Genomic DNA, 18,399 nt, shown 5'->3' on the forward strand with positions numbered 1-18,399 from the left:
ATTCTTGAAATACTAATAGCAATTGTGGAATGAACCACATTTACCTGAACAAAATTGTGATGGACTAATTTCCGTGACTGCTCCTTGTCGATTGGGTAAGAAGTCTGCCCACGACCTGACGATTCCTGACACATTTACTCCTCGACAGTTGCTTGACAGACGACGAATTTCATCTGGAGAAAGTGCAGTATCCCAAATATTTAATCTGTTTAAAACGTTTGGAAATAGAATAATATTTTTCTGTTAATAGGTAATGTATCTGATGGTTTTTTCATGAAGTGTAGTTTTGTATGTTTAGAATTTCTTCATTCTGGCTGCTTACTAGGCCTCCTATTGCAAAAGTGCATTCACACAATAGTGAATACCACGATTCTTGTGTTGTAATGAAACCATTTACAATAAAGTTAATTATGCGAGTCATTATTATACTATTAAACATGTTTCAGTTTTCGATTGATTTGGCTATCGTAAGAGAGTCTTCAACGAGATTAGGTTCCTATCCGTAATCCACCAGGAATATACTAAACTTTAACGGGATTTAATGGGATTATCATGTACCTGTCTCTTATACACAATATATGTTATATATATATTAATGTTTCCTCAAGAAGAGTTTTTAGTATCCTCTACCTGCTGATATCACCCAAAAATGCTTCTTTGGCACTGAAGCCGCCACCGTAGGCATCTTGCTCTTGGCCAATCACTACTGTCCCACCTGGAGGGATGTACTGGTTGGAACGGAAACCGTCGCCTTTGGCTGCTACTTGACCGTCTTTGTAGAACTTCCAAGAACCACCTAGATAGTTGTAATAAATTTAGGTTCTGGTTAGTAATTGACTCAAAATCAGCATTGTAATGCCAGATAAGTATGTCTAGACCGAATGATAATACTTTTATTATCAATATTAGACATTTGTTTGTCTAGGAAAAATGTTTTTCGAGGAATGTCCTTCAAATTTTGACGTCTTAAGAAAGACGTATGTCACCGTCTAGGTTGTGTCGTGCTCCGGTTTAAAGGATTACTCCGTTTTTTATATTTGATCAAAATAATAGGGATAAATATAGCAAAATGTAAACACAGGAAATCTCTTTTGCTATTTTATGGATTGTGCCACTTAATTCTGTCCTTCAATTCATAGAAATGAGATCAGGGGGTCATCTAGAAAATATCATGCTTCCGAGCTGATTGTATGTAAAAAAAAAAAAAAAAAAAAAAAAAAAAAAAAAAATCTGAAAGAAACCCGGATATTTTGTATGTTTCTCTAACTGTAGCTTTAATATTTATCATACCAAAACTTTCCCATGTAAACGCGATGTAGTGCCACTTTCCATCGTTAGCACCGACGTCTGTAAAAACTTGTTCACCATTCACAAACAACTTAAAAGCCGCGTAATCCGTCAACGTAAGTGCATTATCAATGAGCGAACCGTTTAGATACGCAGCGTATGAAAACGGAGTTCCTATGTGACTTTGATCTGAAGATTTCATCCAAAAGCCAATGGTGACTGCACGGAAACCTGGTATTCTATTAATAAAAGAGTAATCTGAAACCATCGCTGAAGGAAAATGTAATGTAAAATCATCCGAGATATCTGAAAATTGAATGAAAAATATAATCTTCAGAGGAAATACATGTATTATTTTAAAACAGATGGGCTTATGTTAAATGATTATTTCCCATTATTAGATAGGTTTATGTTCAGTTAGGTAAAATTATAGTAACTTGACTGAAACCGTCATAGCCTAAATTAAACATAGGTAATAACCATACGTATACAGATGTAAGGTAGTCGCGGTAGACTTACGTTCCTCACACAACGTTCCGGAATACGATGGTTCACATAAGCATCGATAGCCTCCGATTTCGTCGACACACGATTCAGCGTGTTGACACTGATTTTGCTGACAATCATCAATGTTCACCTCACAGAAGACGCCCTCAAATCCAACAGGACATGCGCACCGAAAATACCCGATGAGGTCGATGCAACTGGAGGTAAATTGAGACAAAACGCTTAAAAATAGAATATGATGTCGTTAAGTGCATTGTATTTCAATAGGAAGACGTGCAATGACAAGTCAATAATTTAAGAAAGGCGGTAGATTATAGAGAGCAGAAGTTAATGAATTGGTAATACACAGTGCATTGTCATAAAATGTTCTAGAAGAATAGAAGAGAAGAGGCAAGAAGGAAGAAATAAAAGGATGATTGAGATTGTTTAGATACACACCTGTGTGGTGTTTCTTTTTCTTTTTTCTTTTTTTTTTTTAAGGGAGGACCGAAAAAAGAAGATAACGAAGATGCTGGGTGACAGGTAAACGTTTAAGGGAACAAAAAAAAAAAAAAAAAAAAAAAAAAAAAAAAAAAGACAAATTAATTGTTTACCATGAGAGTTTTTAATTTATTGAATTATACATGATTTTTTTGTTTACCTTGCCCCATTTTGACATGGATTAGAATCACACTCTTCGATCTCTTTTTCGCAAAACATTCCACTATAACCCGACCAGCAAGTGCACCGGAACGATCCATTGGCACGATTGGAACACCTACCACGGTGTGAACATGCACCGACGTTGCAGTTATTCGGCGCAACTTCACAAAATGTACCAGAGAATCCGTTCACGCAGTTGCAAACATAGCCATCAATCTGAGAATACAACCGCATACTGAAGGGTAGTCGCAAACAAACAAGTGGGATAAATAATTTAGTGATATATAATATAATGAATAATTAATGAAATAATAATAACTTACTTCGTCTTGACAAGCAGCCTCGTTTTGACATGGATTTGACAAACACTCGTCTACTTCGCTGCTGCACAAACGTCCAGTGTAGCCGGGACGACATAAACACGAAAAGTCATTCACTTTGAAAATTGGAGATACAAATTTGAACACCTCAAATGTCATTACTTACAAATTCTATAACCATTCTTTTCATATTATGTTCTGAGTGCACCAAATTAATCAAGTGCTGTGTAAACGAATAATTGTTTACGAGCTGCTATATAAATAATGTATAACACTTGCTGATGCTTTTATGAGTTTGCTGAGGCTGAGGCTAATTTCACCCGAAGACCGGGATGGAAAATGTATAGAGTTACCTCTGTCAACGCACGTAGCATTAAAGGAACACGGTACTGCTAAACACTCATCAATGTTGTTTTCACATGTAGTACCATCAAACCCAGCCGGACACTCACACCGAAAACCAAATTTCTCATCAATACACGTACCACCAAATAAGCAGGGCATCGAAAGGCACGCGTCGATATCTGAAATGTGAAAGGGTTTTTGTGTGTGGTTTTAAGGATTATGCCAGTCTGGAAGTTAATCTTTTGGTTATTAAAGATTAAAGCCTGGTTCTCACGAGATCCCTAGTATCCGGATCAGAAGCTAACTGTTAGCGCTAACCGTTAGCACCTGTGTGAGAACGCCCGATCGGTTAGCGCTAACCGTTAGCGGTATCCGGATACCGCTAACGTTAGCAAGCGCTATCGGTTAGCAGGTTGAGCGCGTTTCTCTATCATCAACTAATCGCACGTACGCGTTTAAATATCCAGTTTCTTATTGGCCAGTGATTCGATCATCATATTCTTGGCATCCGGATCGGGATCTTTTCGTATGGACGCACTGCAGCTCAACGGTTAGCAGGATCCGGATCCTGCTAACCGTTAGCTGCCGTGTGAGAACATAGCCCTAACGAATTACAGAGTATAATTACGCACCTATGAAGCAAAACGTGAACAAGAAAACCTACAATATGTAGCGTTCATTGCACAATGAGGATAGGATGTAGAACGTAATAACGTCACATAGAAATCATCTGCGCATGCAAGAACGTAATCTACGTTGTGCAGAAAACGGTAGCACGGTTACGCATAAGTGAACCCCTTATGGCATCACATCGTCGCGAAAATTGAAAGCTCTCTAATATCACTCTAAGAAAGCTGAACATGCTCAATAACAACTTGCAAATATTGTATGAAAATACAAAGATTATATAGATACACAATATTACCTACGCACTGACTTCGGCTTGTTGACCCTTCATAGTAGGTCGTTAAACTACCCTCACACAGGATGCATTGTCTCTGCTGCCTTCCATTTTGATAGTAACCAACCGGACATGGATCACATGGTAAAATACCAGTAACAGAAAATGTACCCGGGAGGCATGTGCCTACAATAGGAGTTAACAATAGTAGTGTTAAAAGATAAATTTTCTCTTGTTTTCCCAAAGTTATCAGCTGTGTCGATGGATCTTTAGACTGGGCCTTATTCATACTGCATTGACCTACCTTGGCAATCTTCTACTCTCTTGGTTCCAAAGGTCCAGGTAGTCGTGCCATTTGGACAAGAATTGCAGGATGATTGTCGCCTCTCGTCTTGGTACATGCCGATTGGACACGATTTACAAGTTGCAAGTCCAGTCGCCGAGTAAGTACCAGGTTCACATATCTCTATCACAGACAAAACGAACTTGAAAATGAGAATGAGTTTAAAAGTTTTTCTAAACAGTTATTGCAGTCTAGTGAAGGCCGGGCACTCTCCACGACATACAACCGTCGACCGCCGGATCAAACTCCGCTCCCTGTGGGCACTAGACGACGCTACGCCGCATGCTAATTACCGGCGTCAGTCTGAACAAATCTTCATTCAACACAATCCGTTCGGCGCGCGTCATTGTGGTTCTCCATAGGATCGAGTCGGCCGCGGCCGACGATCATCGACAAAGGAGCCCCCCCCCCCCCACCGGCCTAAGGTTATTACCCACCTTTGCAAGAAGTAAAGTTTTTGGCGTTGTTTCCAACTGTCCATGTTCCTTCCTCGCAATGCTTACACTCTGTCTGGCTCTCCTCGTCCTGATACATGCCCGCAGTACATGTCATACACGTATCCGAGTCCAGATTGTAATAAGTACCAACTGGACAGTTAACTATGTTATCAATAAAAGTATAGAACGATTTGTAAATCATTTAAAAAGAAAAAAATTTCTTGTAAGGTAGCAGACTAACACTTATAATGGTATAATGATAATACAACCAGAACAACGAATGAGATTCAACATAATCCGTTCGGCGCGCGATCATCGACAAAGGAGCCCCCCCCCCCCCACCGGCCTAAGGTTATTACCCACCTTTGCAAGAAGTAAAGTTTTTGGCGTTGTTTCCAACTGTCCATGTTCCTTCCTCGCAATGCTTACACTCTGTCTGGCTCTCCTCGTCCTGATACATGCCCGCAGTACATGTCATACACGTATCCGAGTCCAGATTGTAATAAGTACCAACTGGACAGTTAACTATGTTATCAATAAAAGTATAGAACGATTTGTGAATCATTTAAAAAGAAAAAAATTTCTTGTAAGGTAGCAGACTAACACTTATAATGGTATAATGATAATACAACCAGAACAACGAATTATAATAAGAAATGATACTTAAAATTATTGAAATGAGATAGTGTGCATCGCTCACCGCATTTAGTTCCTTTTTGCAATACTGTTCCATTCGTACAGAAGGGTTCACTCTCGTTAATTTCGTAGGACTCTTCGTCAACTTCCAGCACTTCGTCATTTTCGTCTTCAAGTACAAGCTCCATTGCTCCCGTCTTAATATTGTTCTCAAAAAGACGTCCTGTATCATCTAAAATGCTTAGTAGCTCATTGAGTTTCTGTTCACCTAACTTGTCGTCCTGAAAATGGTTTATAAAGAGCATGATGTTATATCGGTGTTTACCAAGATAGTAAAAGGCAGAATAAATTTTAGTCAATATCAATTCGTTAAAGATGTTATAATGTCACCTGAAAATCTTCGTACGTGCTGGCAGTCATATTGAAGTCAATAGTTGCGACCATGTTGAATCCTTGCTGAGTTAAATCCCGACGTCTTCTGCCAACACTGTCGTCAATCTCACCGCAATAGACAGTAACCTTCTCAATGACACACGCGTCTTCCACCTGGCAGGATGAACTGAATGAGCTTGTTTGAAATGCTTTGATGAATGCTTTTTGGATAGCTTTTTTAGTTTTCTGAGAATTGCAGTTCCCGGCATAATACTGTGTCTTCATTCCTTTACGAGCCTGAGTTGCTACTCGCTTTTCTGTTAAGACATTCATTTATTTGGAGAAAGTGGAAAATTTGCAGACTGGTAAAAAATCAAATTAGATATCCTGTCTAAGATGGTTTGATTAACGTATCGAGAGACAATAAAAATTAGGAAAGATATATAAAGTTTGAAGCCAAAACGTAAAATAATAACAATAATAATAAAACACATAGCCGGCTGATACCGTACGAGACACACTGTGTAGGCATGACATACGGTATACCTTCAGGGATAGAGAGAAATGGAGAGGAATTAAAGGAAGTTCAGAACAAGGCTAACCCTACTGACATGCTTAAAGAAGTATTATTCAAACCGTCATACCTGAACAGTCTGGCCAGGGAATTTCAAGCAGCGGTGGGATAGTGGTCCATTGACTAGATTGGCACACGTACCATTTGGCAGGGATGGTGGCAAAATCGTATTTCTTATTACAGTACACACGACAGAACATGCCAAACAACCATTGGTCGCAGGCTCGTGCTCCATTAATAGGTGCCGGAAAGTTCTCACATTCAGTCGCTGTAATAAAGATTTATTTATCGTCTATAAAATATTAGTTTAGATATAAATATTATTATTCATATTTTACCTCCACGGAGCATTTAATTAATACTGCTTTATAGGAAAGTGTATATATTGTCATTGATGAAAAAAAAACCAACTAAATTTAAGCATTTTCATCATGGTTTTATTTATTACAAACATATTCTTTAACCAATACACATTGAGGCCCTTCTTTTAGGTAAAGCGATCTATCTTAAATGTTCTTTCTATTTAAGTTGGGACTATTATGCGTTCAATTAACTTGGAAGGCAAATGAGGACTAGCACAAGTACTCACCCCCAAAAATGCGTGCGAAGCGCGCAATTTTCTTTTTTTTTTTTTATAGGGCTTATGTTATATATGGCCACACACGTTTTTTTTTAAAACTGAATATAAGCATTTTCATTACGGCTTTATTTATTACAAACATATTCTTTCACCATCATTACACATTAAGGCCCTTCTTTTAGGTAAAAGGATCTATCTTAAATTTTCTTTCTTGAGTTTGGGACTGTTATGTGTTTAAATAACTTAGAAGGCTAATCCTAAAAAGCCCTAAAAAATGCGCGAGAAGCGCGCAAAAAAATGTTGTGTTTTTAATTCTAATTTCATCGGAATTGATCAAAACTCCCTGAAGTGCAATTTTTAGAGGAAATTGGCCTACTTTAACAAGAAATGCACTTTCAGGGGGGTGAAAACGGCATCTTCGAGGGGTGGGGAATTTTCCACAAATGGATATTTTTCCCTTGTCCTCCGTTGGTTACGCCACTGCGGAGAATATCTGGCGGCTTAGATCAAAGGAGCACTTTTTGAAATAGAGAAGGAGTTGCAGGGTGTTGTGAATCTGGTCATTATGGTATCTTCCTCTTAATTCTTGTCTTTATTTTTCTCTTCTCTTTTTATTTACCTTTCCTTTTCTTTTCCCCTTCTTTCTCAAATCTCCCCCCTCTCCCCTCTTGTGATTCCGGTTGACGTCTACACATACTGTTATTGTATTTTTTTGATAATAAGTAGTACTTTCTAAACTTACGGCCAATTTCTATCGTGAACGTACAAACAGCTTTTAGCTCTTCTGGATCGCTTGCTGTGTAGGAAACCAAGTGACTTCCCCATACCATCTTGTCTCCGGGGTTGTGCGTCTACGGTTTGACAAAAAAAAAAGGATTATTTATTGTCTCTTTTGTCTCACTGTTTTTTCTTTCTTTTTTCTATCGTCCTCTCTGTCAGTTATCTCTACTGTCTCCCTGAATTTTCTGGTTTCTTCTTGTTGTCTCTCCTCCTCTTCGCATATTTGTATTATTCAAGAATAGCTTTAAGAGTAGGTCTGTGGTAAAGTCTTAAAATGACAAAGGTGGATGCATACTTGCTGATTAAACGCACAATAACACTTTTAACCAATAAGCAACTGCACTCCCAAAATCGCAAAACCCAGGTTGTTACATAATGACAGGAAAATGCTTTACTTACACGAGTGATAGTCAGATCTGCACCAGAGTTATCAGAAAATGTTGGTTCTTCCCAATTTACCGGTGTTAATCTTTCTTGAGATTTAACGCTAATCTTTTCTGGACAGCCTACAACCATTGGCTTTTCTTTGTCTTGTGTAAAAAAAGAAAAAAAAAACAACGTCACACCAAAGTCTTACCAATTATGCTGACAGAGTCAAGACTGATGATTATGGTGGTGAAGTTAAACGGCAATTATTTTCGTACAATAACAAAAGGTATTGACTAATTAAAAAGGAAGCCCCTCATATTTAACAATACATGTTTTCAATTTCAAAGTAAATAGATTTAGAATGGGGAATTGTCTTCGAAAAAAATTTCTTCAGCTGTCAGAAGATGGCGCTGATAGTCAAAATACGGTAGCTCTATCCAGACTTTCAAATTTTCTTTAAAAAAAACTGTTGTTTGCCCATATATAGTCATGATGTGCTATGTATGGTGATGATGTGAACGTATATGGCGATGATGTGACTATATGGGTCATGGTGTGATGACCATATTTAGGCATGTCACATGTTTTTGTCAAATAAAATTTGAAAGTCGGGTCAGGACTCTACTAACCTTGGACAGTGATTTTGAAATAGCAGACGTTCTCTTTGTCAGCTTTGTCAATTGCTTTGTATGTTATAACATAATATCCAATTTTAAACCTATCTCCAGATTTAGTACCAACAGGGTTGACTTCAATACGAGGTGGATTCACAGGGTCGTTGTCTGTAATCACCGGATCATCCCAGTGCACCACTGCACTGTCCAAGCTGGGTTCTGTTTCGACGGTTATACTATTTGGGCAAGTTACCTCAGGTGGCTCTCCATCTATAAATAAGATAACGTTAAGATATGTATATGTGTGTAAGTGATTGTAGTTTAGTTTAACCTTGTAAGATACATGGTTATAAAAAAAAAACAACAACAATGTGAAAAGTATACCGTATAATTTATTTTAAATGAATTAATACGTCTATATAATATGTACATATTTAAACAAATTGTTTTATATAAATTGAAACAATTCTATATTAAAACCATTAAGGGACAATAATAAAACAGGTTTAGTATATGCTGAATATAAACTGTAAACATAATGTTCTGTAAACCTATTTTACTTACAGTACTAAATATGTAAATGTTTAAATAATGTGTATGTACACATGTATGTAATTACGTATATGCTTGTATGTGTGTTTATGTATGAATGTGAATACATAGCCTACAACAAGAATACGTTTTGTATGAAATGTATACTGAAAAAAAAGAGAATAACGGTAGGCTGCTCCCACGAAAGAGAGAGAGAGAGAGAAAAAAAAGATAAACGATCTTCTTCAGTTCTGCCACACAAATTTGTCTGATGTGCTCATGTATGCCCGGGCATGATGACGTCATATTACACCCATATATGGGCATATCACAGTTATTTGTTATATAATATTTGAGAGTGTGGAAAAAGCTTTAATAATACAAATGATTCATTATTGTTATCACTCTCATCATCAACACCACCACCATTATCATCACTACTACCATCATCCTCGCTACAACCACCACTACCATCATCATCATCGTCATCATCATCATCAACATCATCATCATCATCATCATCATCATCATCATCATCATTATTATTATTATTATTATTATTATTACTAATATTAAAAAGGTTTTAGACTTAAAATTTATTTCTAATTTAAGAATGCATAAAGTGATACATTACCTATGCAGAGGATATTATTCCCGTTACCACTCCATTCACCTGAAGGTTGACACTGCAAGATTTCATCACCAATAATTTCATATCCTTTCCTACATCCAACAACACACCGTGCACCTAAGGTCTGTCTCTCTTGAGCGCAATTCCCTGGCGCTATCACTCCGTTCTCTGGTAGAGCGATGGCTGGACAACTTATTCCTAACGAAGGAAGGACAAACAAGTAGAAAAAGTAACATTGGTTATTTCATTGAACGTTAATTTTAAGGAAAGGAAATAAAGAGGATTAAACCAAGGACATTTGTTTTTGGAGGCCGTGCTTTATCAATCCAACACAGTAAGTGTTATTTACAGTATATGATATCTTTATACCTCCCTGTTTCCATACCTCTACTGACGCAGGTATGTCTTACCTACACATTTCACGGCATCTCCTGTCCATTGTCCATTTGCAGCACATTTTCTAATGGCACTTCCTTGTATGTTATACCCTTCGTTACATTTGAATGTACATTCAGAATCAAACACATTGTCAACACTTGAACAATCTTTACTTCCAAATGCTGGCGACGACAGGCTCTGGCACCTGATTTCTGTATAAAACGTATACAACATAGTTTAGTTTATTTATTTTAACGTAAACATGTAGAACAGTGACACTCGTAAATTTAACCATAGGTTCAATAGCAAAATATCAGAACCATAACCAAACTAATATAACCAAACAATCAAAACAAAAGTAAGATGGAAAAAAATGAAATCCAAACAATATAAAGCCAATCCCAACTTTTCTTTTTTCAGTTACACAAAACATATGAACAATGTTACGGAAGGTAGACCTTTCAAGTAACCTAGAGGTCAGCTGATTATCAGGAAAATTTTGAAAATATGTATTATAATGTGATAATAAAAATTCTCGCATGTTTAAGCTCTTTGCACACTATCAAGTTTGATGATAAAAATACCAGTTGACTTGAAAGATGTTCAGACCAACATACAAACCATCTTGTCTAATAAAGTATTAGCTTGAACACTGGAAATTTAATAGTGTCCACTGAACAATGAAGAGTAAAGTTTTTTTTAACTCAAAGACCCATACATTTGTTGGTAATCAATTCAAAAATGTTTGTAGTAAAAAAAGGCGTATTAGCAAAAACTGAATAAATTACATACGTGTCTCAAGGAAGTAACATGTTTACTCTGCTTACTGAAAAGTTTAAAGGTTCAAACTTCAGAAAATTAAATTTATTTTTACAATCATGTTTTATTCAATTATTCTATATATATTTCCAAAGCTATATGTATAGAAACTTGATGTCACATGCAGTACGATTGCGCTTTATATGGAGTAACGAACAATGCAGTAAAAAATAATATAGAAAAACCCACTTTCACATAAAGCTTGTGATTCGGTCCAGGCTCCTGTTGGTAGACACTGCCTCGCCTTAGATCTCACATCGGTTAACTGGTATCCTTCGTTGCACTCGAACTTACAGCGAGTATTGAATGTATTACCACAGTCTATTGGTATCTTCTTTCCATTGATTGGTGGCGTTAAGACTGGACATGTTGATACTGAGTATGGCGTAGAATGAAACAATAACATAAATCATCATATGAAAAATGCTTTTATGAATATCTTTAACTATCATTTGTATTTGCTGCAAGTTTTGGCAGAACCACTGCGCCTGTGGTGAAGTTGGTCATATACTAATAAATGTAAATTGAATTGAAAATTGAATGTGCAACCGATTTTGTGCTTTCCATCATATTTTACACTTTTGGCATCCCGGTGGCCATTAAATTGCTTTTGCATATTTTAAAGTTTGTTGACTTAAAGAAGAGTCGCAATCATTTTTGTTCTATTCCGTTAATTGCAGGATAACATTAAAAATCCTCAGAACTGGCTGTTGGCTATAGTGAAGATTAACAATGGGTGAAGGCTATACAATAATTGTGTCCCTAATTTACCTATGAAAAGGAATCATAATTTGCAAATGATATTTTTAATTGTGTTCAAGTTAACGCAAGCGTCATCATCATCATCATCGCCGTATCGCCGAAAAGTCCGATGACAGTTCCGCTTCGGCCGCTTTACTTAGATCCTCGATGAGCCCTTTCCAAATGTGTCTGTTTTGTGCCAGTAATTTTAATTTCTCCATATCATTTTTGAGTTTTAGTTGAGCAGGATATTGGGTATTGGTAGACTGGATCTTACTAAGGTCGTTATGGAGAGTTGTGATTATTGTAGTCCTTGGACGTCCCCTGAATTTTCTGTTATTGGTCTCGGTGAAGTAGAAGTTGATTGCCATGTTTGTAGGATTGTTTGTGTTTTGTCTCAGGATGTGGCCAAATAATCGCCATCTCGATTCTAAAATTTCTAGTGACAAGGGTCTCGCCGTACATCTAATCATAAAGGTGTTTATTTGATATTCTATGGGGATATTTCAGTCCAATAATCTTTCGGAGTTGCTTACGATGGAAAGTGTTTAGCTTTAGTTCATCGTCTTTCGTTAAGGCCCATGTATTACTATTGCATAAAAGCACCGGTTTCACTAGTGAGTTGTACAACCTCAGTCTTGTTTTTAATCTAATTTTTTCTTTTCTGTTCCAGAGTGCTGTCTTTTTGTTTATTGCGTTCACAGCAAGTTGTTTCCTTCTGGTGATAACGCAAGCGTATCGAGGATAATTGAATTGACAGGCCTATGATCAATCATGATGGTCATGTCCGATGAAAGTGGAGGGGACAAAATGGGTAGGCCTAAGGTGAGGGGGTGGGGTACAATGAACGGTGCTTAAAATCAAGGGAATGAAGGCAGGTTTTTAACAATCCGGATTTATATGGTTCTAGTCTCTTTCCAAAATGTTAAATAGGTTACTTTTCTAAGCATTTTCTTGAAGGTTATGCGAAGGTCGCCTGGTATTTCTCAAAAGTGGTACAAGTCCACTGTCACTCTCTATAGTACTGTGACGTCCGTATAGCACAGAACTTATATTCATAATTCTTTTAAACCTTTCAAGAATTTGGCTAATTTTTTAAATTTTGTTTGTATGTACTTGACATTTCACACTTACGTTCACATGGTTGACCTGTAGCAGGATTTCCATCGTAGCCCTCAATGCAGACACAGTCGTCGATGGACTCAGCTCCCACATCGAGTGTTGTAGCATGATCTGGACATGGAAAGCACTTTTCCAATGGTTCTAATACGTCCTTATATGTACCTCTAGGACACGCTATTAATGAATTAATATCTAAAAGTATCAGTATTATGTAATGTTTTTCTTCTTTCTTTCTTATTTACTATTAATAAGGTCGAAACTTTGAACAAAGGTTTCATTATGTTTCTGTTGTCGGTTTCTTAAACTTATAATAGTCACGTGGTTACTTTGCTTTCTCAATGTGTTCCTGTATCTATGAAAATAGTTGACCTTTTATGTTACATTGCTTTCTGTTTCAAGTTAAGTTGTTTTGTTTAATTAAATAATTATTTCAAGAAGGCGAAGTGTGTTAGACATTTTCCTCTAGATAGTATACTGTATGTATGTTGTTTAAGTTTTACTTTTTTTTTTCGGCTATGTATTCTAATTACAAATTCTAAAAAAAAATATTCAGCCAATTTCCTGTTTCCTATCGCTCTCTACAGCAAATAATTTTCGTTTGAGATACTTACGAATACATCTACTCACGAGACCACTTAGCCCTTTGTAGCCAGGCCCACAGACACAGTCATGGCTACCACCAACCAGAGCGCATGTGCACTGTGCGTATGTGTCACAGCAACCTATACCCGGAAAAGGATCTGCGCATAGGTTATCGCACGCAGACAGTGCGACGCTTTTATCCCACTTAACTTCGTGAGGATCTGAAAACAAGCCCATAATATAAGTACAAGTGTCAGTTGAATAGTGGTGGTGAAAAGAATTCATTAATGTGTGCGAACACTACCTCCTGGCTAGTATACACTGTATTTTTCCCATAGCCTAAAACATGTTGTCGATTTCGAGAAAGTGCTATAGTGACAGGAATAAACAGTTTGATAATAAAATTGTGTCATAAAATACATATATTGTAAATGTTAAGGTAATACGTGTACTTTGTTGTACTTCCTCCATCTTAATTTGTTAAGTAGTTTATTTATGATGGAAAATAAATATTGATTGATTAAAATGTGCCCAATATTTGAGAAGTGTCATATCAGTTTTAACAACCGTAAAAATCGAGAGAACAACACAATTTACATTAAAGATCATGTAGGCCTACATTAACATATCTTTCTTTAATTTTCTTGCTAGATAGAATAGATTCAAATAAGTTGTCGAAACCATAACGTAAACAAAACACGTTGCAATTTAAATAAATAAATAAAAAAACATAGGAAAGTTTTCTAATTTGCATACGCCATACGTCACCCTGTACGTCACAGATGGAGATTTCGAAAACTCCTTTTTAACAAGTCAACATTTATTACGATACCTCCTCTGATGCGGTAGGCTAACTGCTGGAACTGGTGAAAACTACTGTACTGGAAAGCATGGTCCTTGTCCGTTGCAATCTTTTCTAGCTCTTCTTTATCAAAGAGACCGACTCCAAATGTGAAGACCTCTACATTATCAATCTTGAGGGCGGTTGCCGTAGTAAGTGGGTCGCCACCAACGTTGGCGATGCCATCACTTAGAAGAATGAGGGCCTATAATTTAGAACAAAATGTCGCATAAACATGAAATCCTATCTTTCTTCATGAGCTAAAATTAAACCCTTTCTTGCCCGAACCGATATATCTAAGCGACAAAAATGAACAATATTGAAAACTAAAAACATACGAAAAAATTTATACATGTGGCTCAATAATATTTAACTAGGCCTATGTGTATTTTTTAATGTATTTTCTCATTCTAATTTAATTTGTAATATTGAATGCAAATAAAACAAATCGAAATTAACTGTTATTTCAGTCATTTATACTGGTCATGAACCACGTTACATGAACTCTGAACTTACTGCAAGTTTTAACTAACGACTTAGCACAAGTCTACATGAACGACGATAACATGTTTTTGTTCTACAATAATAATCCCATAATTATTTATGTTGATATCATCTAGCTCTTAAACTCTGGGTTCTGCCTCGAAGGCAATATACTGTTAATTCAAGGATTCAAGTATTCAAGTATTTTTATTTATCAATCGCAGTAAAACAAAAAAAGGAATTCGATTGATCTTTATATTATTTACAATGGAATAAAATTACAAAAAAAAAATCAAGGAGCAAAAACACAAACACAAAACAAAAAAAGCACACAAAATTTTAAAATACCAATAAAATAACAATAAGAAAAAAATCAATAAAATGCATGAATAAAATGAAAAATTGCACAAGACAGTAGACAAGGGAAAATAAACCCAATAAAAGTGATAAGAACATGTACAAACAATAAAAAAGAAAATTAAAAAAAAAAATGTTTTTTATCCATTCAAAAAGACTTTAAATTTGGAGGGGGTTTTCCCTGTAATGCCAACTACAATTTTATTTAAATTATTTACCCTTAGAAATCTAGTACCCTAAGAAGTAAAACATATATAATTTTGTTATCAATGACACAATAAATCTATACACAATATACCGATTTTCGTAAGATTACCTTCTTTACACCATGCCTGGCATTGGCCAGAACATTCTGTGCCTCAATCAATGCACCATTAATGTTGGTTTTTCCGCCCCGTTCATATTTCACCAGTTGAATTTCAGACGAGAAGTGACATTTATTTTTCGGTTTTCGACCAATGTAATCAATATGCCGGACGACGTTCTCACTGTAGCTTATGACCGCGACTCGGGTTGCTTCGGGAGCGATCGTGAACTCGGTGAGCAGACTATCAACGAAGCTTTTCTCAACTTCAAAATTTCCTGCACCAACGCTTCCAGAACGATCTAAAAGGAACACCAATTCTGATTTACCGTGAGGAAAATTTCGTTTAAGAGATGAATCAAGAATATCGATACAGTTAATAACTGAGAAGTGGACAATGATCACTACGATTGCACGCATTTTTGTAACGATACGTCAATACGACATACGAAAATGTGCACACGGAAATCGACGATTTAACATCAGCGCAAAGGTTATATGAAGATCAATCGATATGACATTAGTTCATAAGAAACAAATCTCTAAAACTCTCCACAAGATCAAACACGCTCTATTTTAAGTTCTGGAATACATGGGAAGAAATAATACACTATCATAAAGGAAGTCGTTGTCTTGTTAAATTGCTTCAGGGTTTACCAAGATCCGGGTTTACTATACTGCAAACCAACCCAATTGGTTTGTAAGATTTCGGCCTAGCCCTGCTCCTCTTTCCGTTGACTCTACTAAAACTAAGACAAAATAATAATGGGAATGCTGTTATCAAACCATCTTATCCTTACATAATTATAAACCTGCTAATATTTTATTTGATTCAGCCTTTTGCCTTTAAATTTGGGTTATAATTGTTTATGTTTTTACGCACTAGGTACAGTATCTGTCTCTTATACACATCTAGATGTGTATAAGAGACAGCTTATATGTACCTCTAGGACACGCTGTTTCCTGTGTGAATAAAATTTCAAACAATTAAGCAGGTTTTCAACAATCTTCCTTGTTGGCTTCGAACCAAGATGTCCTCGCAGCCTCCTTAAATCTAACCAGAATGTATTTCATTACTTCTTGATATTACTTCCTTGTTTCATTTGGCATTATAAATATTTGTCAGCACAAAACAAGTGCCCCAGGCCCCTATTTCTATATAATCAATATTGAATCTGTTCATAGACAACATCCAGGATTAATTCTTGGGAAACGACTGAGGCTTGAAGGACTCGTGACACTCATTTCTAAATTTGATTACCTGGCTTAGCTCACCGCCGTTTTTTTCGTTTCTAGCCAGACACTTTAATTAAAAAATGTAAAATGTGTTTGCTGAGAGGCTATTTGAAGCCAAAGTTGAGAAGAAAATAGGAGAGGCGAAAGAGAAATAGTTTGCTTCATGGTTGCACTAAATACAGATAATTCAAATTTATGTTTCTATAGCGCAGGTTTGAATTACCGTAGTAGTAGTAGTAGTAGTAGTACTAGGTCTAAATACTTACAAGAAGGCCTATATTATTACGCTTAATTTAATAAGCGGATGTCCCCCTGTAATTAAAAACTACAAGAGCTTTCAGCGGCAGATGCTGGCTTATTTCTTATGCCATACCGTACTGACATTCATGGCACAATTTACATCACCTGTAATGACATCTGCCTGATTTACTTCCATTAATAGCAACAGCTAATTACAACTAACAGATAATTACTGAGATAAGGTCATTACTGTCTACCGTGGATCCGTTATTTTAATCTACTTCAAGAAATTATTTCTGCCATAAAATAAAATAGAAATGAAAATAGAAGATTTATTACGTCAATAATGAGACTATTACGTCTGTCAACATACGTAATAGTCTCATTATTTACGTCAATAATGAGACTATTACGTCTGTCAACATAATTCAATCATTATTGTAGGAGTGATGTTTCGCCCTTTCTGATGTGTTATCGCATTGAATACTCAGTACAAATACTTGCGGGAAGAAATTCGCAAGTGGTTCAGGTGGAAATTGATCGAACCAACAACTTCTAGATAATTAGCCTGTTGTCATAACAGACCACCGAGTTTACGCTCAGTGGCTAGTGTCGTATCTGATCATTACGATTTATATTATTATTATTATTATTATTATTATTATTATTATTATTATTATTATTATTATTATTATTATTATTATTATTATTATTATTATTATTATTATTATCATTTGTATCTGCATATCTAGGTGAACATCGTGATATGTTTAAAAATATTTATTTGCTGGAAAAACCAGCATTCTAATCTAATTATACTAATCATAATTCCATGGACTTTGTGTCACTCATTTGTCAATCTCACAGACAGGCCACATAGATGAAGACGATGATACTACGATTAAGCAGGGTCAACGATGAATATTGAATATAACTAATAACAACATCGACTACAATAATATGCATAATTACAGTAATAGTAATCTCTTTATCTTGTACTGTTTAGAAAACAGTACAAGACTGCAAACAATCTAAGTTTACAACATCATTACATTATAAAAATATCCATCTCTAAAATAAAAACAAATAAAGAATAAAAAATGGATTACAAAATAAAACAAAGGAAAGTCCATATTAAAAAAAATATCATTATATAATTATGCCTAATTGTTATCTTCCTGAGAGCTTAACCAACTGACGAAAAGCTGACTTTCTGTAGAGATCCGTCTTTTCACCAGGCAGGATCCCTTAATTCATAGTTCTTCTCATATTTGTACGAGTATAGATATGAATTTTGGGACTGGTTCACATATTATAATAATAACAATAAAGATAATGATAATAGTAATAATAACAATAATAATAATAATAATAATAATAATAATAATAATAATAATAATAATAACAATAATAATAATAATAATAAT

At 35.8% G+C, this 18,399-nt stretch overlaps 1 protein-coding gene across 1 annotated transcript in view; it reads right to left on the bottom strand.

The window, feature by feature from the left end:
- Positions 1–16,077, bottom strand: part of LOC117107172 (sushi, von Willebrand factor type A, EGF and pentraxin domain-containing protein 1-like) — a 24,308-nt gene extending 8,231 nt beyond the window's left edge. The window contains exons 1-23 of the mRNA XM_033248764.1: positions 15,509–16,077; positions 14,344–14,557; positions 13,541–13,732; positions 12,942–13,103; positions 11,256–11,441; positions 10,280–10,459; positions 9,873–10,067; positions 8,723–8,977; positions 8,124–8,254; positions 7,687–7,795; positions 6,435–6,632; positions 5,809–6,107; positions 5,483–5,699; positions 5,146–5,307; positions 4,307–4,468; positions 4,027–4,188; positions 3,110–3,280; positions 2,760–2,872; positions 2,435–2,652; positions 1,807–1,991; positions 1,291–1,593; positions 631–796; positions 45–205 (exon numbers count right to left, since the gene is read on the bottom strand). Coding sequence (XP_033104655.1) covers positions 45–205; positions 631–796; positions 1,291–1,593; positions 1,807–1,991; positions 2,435–2,652; positions 2,760–2,872; positions 3,110–3,280; positions 4,027–4,188; positions 4,307–4,468; positions 5,146–5,307; positions 5,483–5,699; positions 5,809–6,107; positions 6,435–6,632; positions 7,687–7,795; positions 8,124–8,254; positions 8,723–8,977; positions 9,873–10,067; positions 10,280–10,459; positions 11,256–11,441; positions 12,942–13,103; positions 13,541–13,732; positions 14,344–14,557; positions 15,509–15,916 — 4,549 coding nt within the window. The 5' untranslated portion in view covers positions 15,917–16,077. The remainder of the gene's footprint in view (positions 1–44; positions 206–630; positions 797–1,290; positions 1,594–1,806; positions 1,992–2,434; positions 2,653–2,759; positions 2,873–3,109; positions 3,281–4,026; positions 4,189–4,306; positions 4,469–5,145; positions 5,308–5,482; positions 5,700–5,808; positions 6,108–6,434; positions 6,633–7,686; positions 7,796–8,123; positions 8,255–8,722; positions 8,978–9,872; positions 10,068–10,279; positions 10,460–11,255; positions 11,442–12,941; positions 13,104–13,540; positions 13,733–14,343; positions 14,558–15,508) is intronic.
- Positions 16,078–18,399: the final 2,322 nt, after the last annotated feature.

The sequence above is a fragment of the Anneissia japonica genome, unplaced genomic scaffold (assembly GCF_011630105.1).
Source record: "Anneissia japonica isolate Jap-2015-1 unplaced genomic scaffold, ASM1163010v1 scaffold287864_len1152817_cov193, whole genome shotgun sequence".
NCBI lineage: Eukaryota > Metazoa > Echinodermata > Crinoidea > Comatulida > Comatulidae > Anneissia > Anneissia japonica.